This window comes from Cavia porcellus, unplaced genomic scaffold, assembly GCF_034190915.1.
Source record: "Cavia porcellus strain 051 isolate PalLab524CR breed Dunkin Hartley unplaced genomic scaffold, mCavPor4.1 scaffold_8, whole genome shotgun sequence".
Taxonomy (NCBI): Eukaryota; Metazoa; Chordata; class Mammalia; order Rodentia; family Caviidae; genus Cavia; species Cavia porcellus.
The window spans coordinates 71,194,566-71,198,309 of NW_026947491.1; the positions used below are offsets into that span (position 1 = coordinate 71,194,566).

The 3,744-nt window shown below is 37.8% G+C and overlaps 1 protein-coding gene across 1 annotated transcript; it reads left to right on the plus strand.

The window, feature by feature from the left end:
* Nucleotides 1-1,161: 1,161 nt before the first annotated feature.
* LOC100729750 (histone-binding protein RBBP4-like) lies at nt 1,162-3,249 on the plus strand. The gene has a single exon (XM_063255197.1). The coding sequence runs from the start codon at nt 1,206-1,208 to the stop codon at nt 2,481-2,483; it is 1,278 nt and encodes a 425-aa protein (XP_063111267.1). The 5' UTR covers nt 1,162-1,205; the 3' UTR covers nt 2,484-3,249.
* Nucleotides 3,250-3,744: the final 495 nt, after the last annotated feature.

The following is a 3,744-nucleotide window of genomic DNA, read 5'->3' on the forward strand; positions in this document are numbered from 1 at the left end:
CCCCTGAAAGAAAATAACCTCAATCCCAGATTGATATACCCTGCTAAACTGTCTCCAGAAATTAATGGAGAAACAATATGCTTCCAAGACAAAGAGGAACTTGGGAAACTTGCAACCACTAATCCAGCTCTACAGAGAATACTCCAGGGCATTCTAAAGAGAGAGAGAAAAGTATTAGGATTCCTGGAACAGTGGCAGAGAGGCCTCAATGAATGGAGCAGAAAACAGAATGAAGAAGATAAGCAGACAACTGATAGCAAAAAAAAAAGAGCATAACAGAAACGAGGCAGAGAAAATTTTGTTTAAAACTGATATAATTGATAGTATCAAGTCTGAGTATAGGCAACTACACTGAAGATGACAAGACTCAACAATACACATTCTGGTTTGATAACTGCTGGTTTTTGAAGTTCTATACTATATACAAAGTTGTATTTTTATTAATGTTATGTATTGATATATTCAATTATGTCTGATGATATAGCCAATTCTATTGGAGATAACGAGACAACACAGGAACTATGGTAGAACGATTGGTACAATGGTCTTACATGTTTATTTCATTTCATGTGTTTATAGGAATATGTTTTGCTTTGCCTTGCTTTCTTTTGTTTCTCCCTCTAATATAGAAAGGATAGAAATACATGTTAAGACTCATGCATGTGTAGAATCTATAAACAGTTCATGAGAACTGATCATATGACACATGATGAAATGAACAGATACTCTAAAGAAAAAGAGACACTAAAGTACCCAGTGCTGATCCTGGTGTGTCATAAAATGTGAAACCCAGCAATAGTATTATTCTTTGTTCAGAGTGTTATTAGCCTGCTTGGGTTTATTCAGTCTCAACATAATTGAAGATATGGGTAACTGCATGTATGTTTAAGTGTATAGGATTGATAACCATATTTCTAAGTTTTGTTTGCTAGTTAAACAGAACTGGTTGCAGTCTCACTGTTTGAATCCCCACTTTATAAGCTCCACTTTAGTATCTTGAATAACTATTTGTAAGAAGATAATCTGTGATCAGCAACTAGTGATTTCTTACTGTTTATTTTTTCTTTGAAATTATGTATTATTTCTACCCATTTTCTGTTTTGTGTAGTCTTTCTTTAAATTAAATTAAAAAAAAAAAAAAGAGGCAGCCTCCCGGCCCCTCCCGTGTCACTCGGCCTCGGGGTCCTCCTGGCTTTCCTGCTGCCATGGCTGACAAGGAAGCAGCCTTTGACGACGCAGTGGAAGAACGTTTGATCAACGAGGAGTACAAGATAAGGAAAAAGAACACGCCTTTTCTTTATGATTTGGTGATGACCCATGCTCTGGAGTGGCCCAGCCTAACAGCACAGTGGCTTCCAGATGTAACCAGACCAGAAGGGAAGGATTTCAGTATTCATCGACTTGTCCTGGGGACACACACATCAGATGAACAAAACCACCTTGTGATAGCCAGCGTACAGCTCCCTAATGATGATGCCCAGTTTGATGCATCACACTACGACAGTGAGAAAGGAGAATTTGGAGGTTTTGGCTCTGTTAGTGGAAAGATTGAAATAGAAATCAAGATCATCCACGAAAGGGAAGTAAACAGGGCCCGTTATATGCCCCAGAACCCTTGCATTATTGCAACAAAGACTCCATTCAGTGATGTTCTTGTTTTTGACTATACAAAGCATCCTTCTAAACCAGACCCCTCTGGAGAGTGCAACCCAGACTTGCGTCTCTGTGGACATCAGAAAGAAGGCTACGGGCTTTCTTGGAACCCAAATCTTAGTGGGCACTTACTGAGTGCTTCAGATGACCATACCATCTGCCTATGGGACATCAGTGCTGTTCCAAAGGAAGGAAAAGTGGTGGATGCGAAGACCATCTTTACAGGGCATACAGCAGTAGTAGAAGATGTTTCCTGGCATCTGCTCCATGAGTCTCTGTTTGGGTCAGTTGCTGATGACCAGAAACTTATGATTTGGGATACTCAATCAAACAACACTTCCAAACCAAGATATTCAGTTGATGCTCACACTGCAGAAGTGAACTGCCTGTCTTTCAGTCCTTACAGTGAATTCATTCTTGCCACAGGGTCAGCTGACAAGACTGTTGCTTTGTGGGATCTAAGAAATCTGAAACTTAAGTTGCATTCCTTTGAATCACATAAGGATGAAATATTTCAGGTTCAGTGGTCACCTCACAATGAGACTATCCTGGCTTCCAGCGGTACTGATCGCAGACTGAATGTCTGGGATTTAAGTAAAATTGGAGAAGAGCAGTCTCCAGAAGATGCAGAAGATGGACCACCTGAATTGTTGTTTATTCATGGTGGTCACACTGCTAAGATATCTGATTTTTCCTGGAATCCCAATGAACCTTGGGTGATGTGTTCTGTATCAGAAGACAATATCATGCAAGTGTGGCAGATGACAGAGAACATCTATAATGATGAAGACCCTCAAGGAAGTGTGGATCCAGAAGGACAAGGATCCTAGATATGTCTGCACTCATAATTTTAGACTTTCCTTTTTTCCTCTCAACCCTGAGATTGATTTAACACTGGTTTTGAGACATACAGACTTTATTAAGCTATCCCTCCATAATAGATACCACCAATAATAGTATTAGCCCCAAAAGTGGGTGTTTTCTAAATATTAACTGGGGTACTTGATTCAGCAAAGCCACAAACTTATTTAAATTTTCTTTAGGAATTTTCTAGCAACAAACCCAGGTCTAAAGTAGCTTCAGAAAGGGGAATATAATGTGTGACTATTTTTCTTTTAAAGCTATATCCCCAAGTTTTTCAGACTTGTTTCAGTAAAGGTTAGAGTGAATAAGGAATAGAACCAAGTGAGGGTAGGTGTCTGAGCCATGAAGTATAAGTACTGCAGGACGTCATTTTTATTCAGGAATTAGGGGAGAATCAAGTCATAGATTCATACTCTAAGTCATACCTGACTTTCCAGGATGCATATTTTCTTATGTAGACCAGTCTCCTCTTGGTTTCTTCAGTTAAGTCAAAGCTACATGTTCCTCTTTTCCCATATATTTTTGCTTGTTAGTGTATTTCTTGAGCTGTTTTCATATTATTCCTTTCCTTTCTGTGAAATGGTTTTTGTTGGTTTTATGTTGTTTTAACTTGGGACCACCAAGTTGTAAAGATGTATGTTTTTACCTGACAGTTATGCCTCAGGTGGACTATCAAGTTGAGAAGGGTGATATGATAGCTTGTATTGTTTTTAAAATTAAATTAATCCTTGATAAGAGTTGCTTTTTTTTTTTTAAAGAAGTAATTAGTCCTTGACCACTAGTTTGATACCATCTCCATTTTAGGTGACCTGTTTCACCAGCAGGCCTGTTACTCTCCGTGACTAACTGTGTAAGTGCTTATAATGCAATAAATTGCTTTTCTATATAAAAAAAAGAGAGAGAGATTACAGTACCCAGTGCTGATCATGGAGTGTCATGATGTGAAATTCAGCAATACTATTATTCTTTGTTCAGAATGATTTTAACCTGCTTTAGTTCGTTTAATCTAAACATAAATGAAGATATGGATAACTGCATGTAGGTTTAAGTGTATAGGATTGACAACCATGTTACTAAGTTTTTGTTGGACAGTTGTACAGAACTGTTTGCACTCTTGCTGTTTGAATTCCCACTTTTCATGTTCCATTTTTGTATCTTAAACAACAATTTGTAAAATGACAAATGACAAATATATAAACATCAACTTGTGATTTTTTACTGTTTATT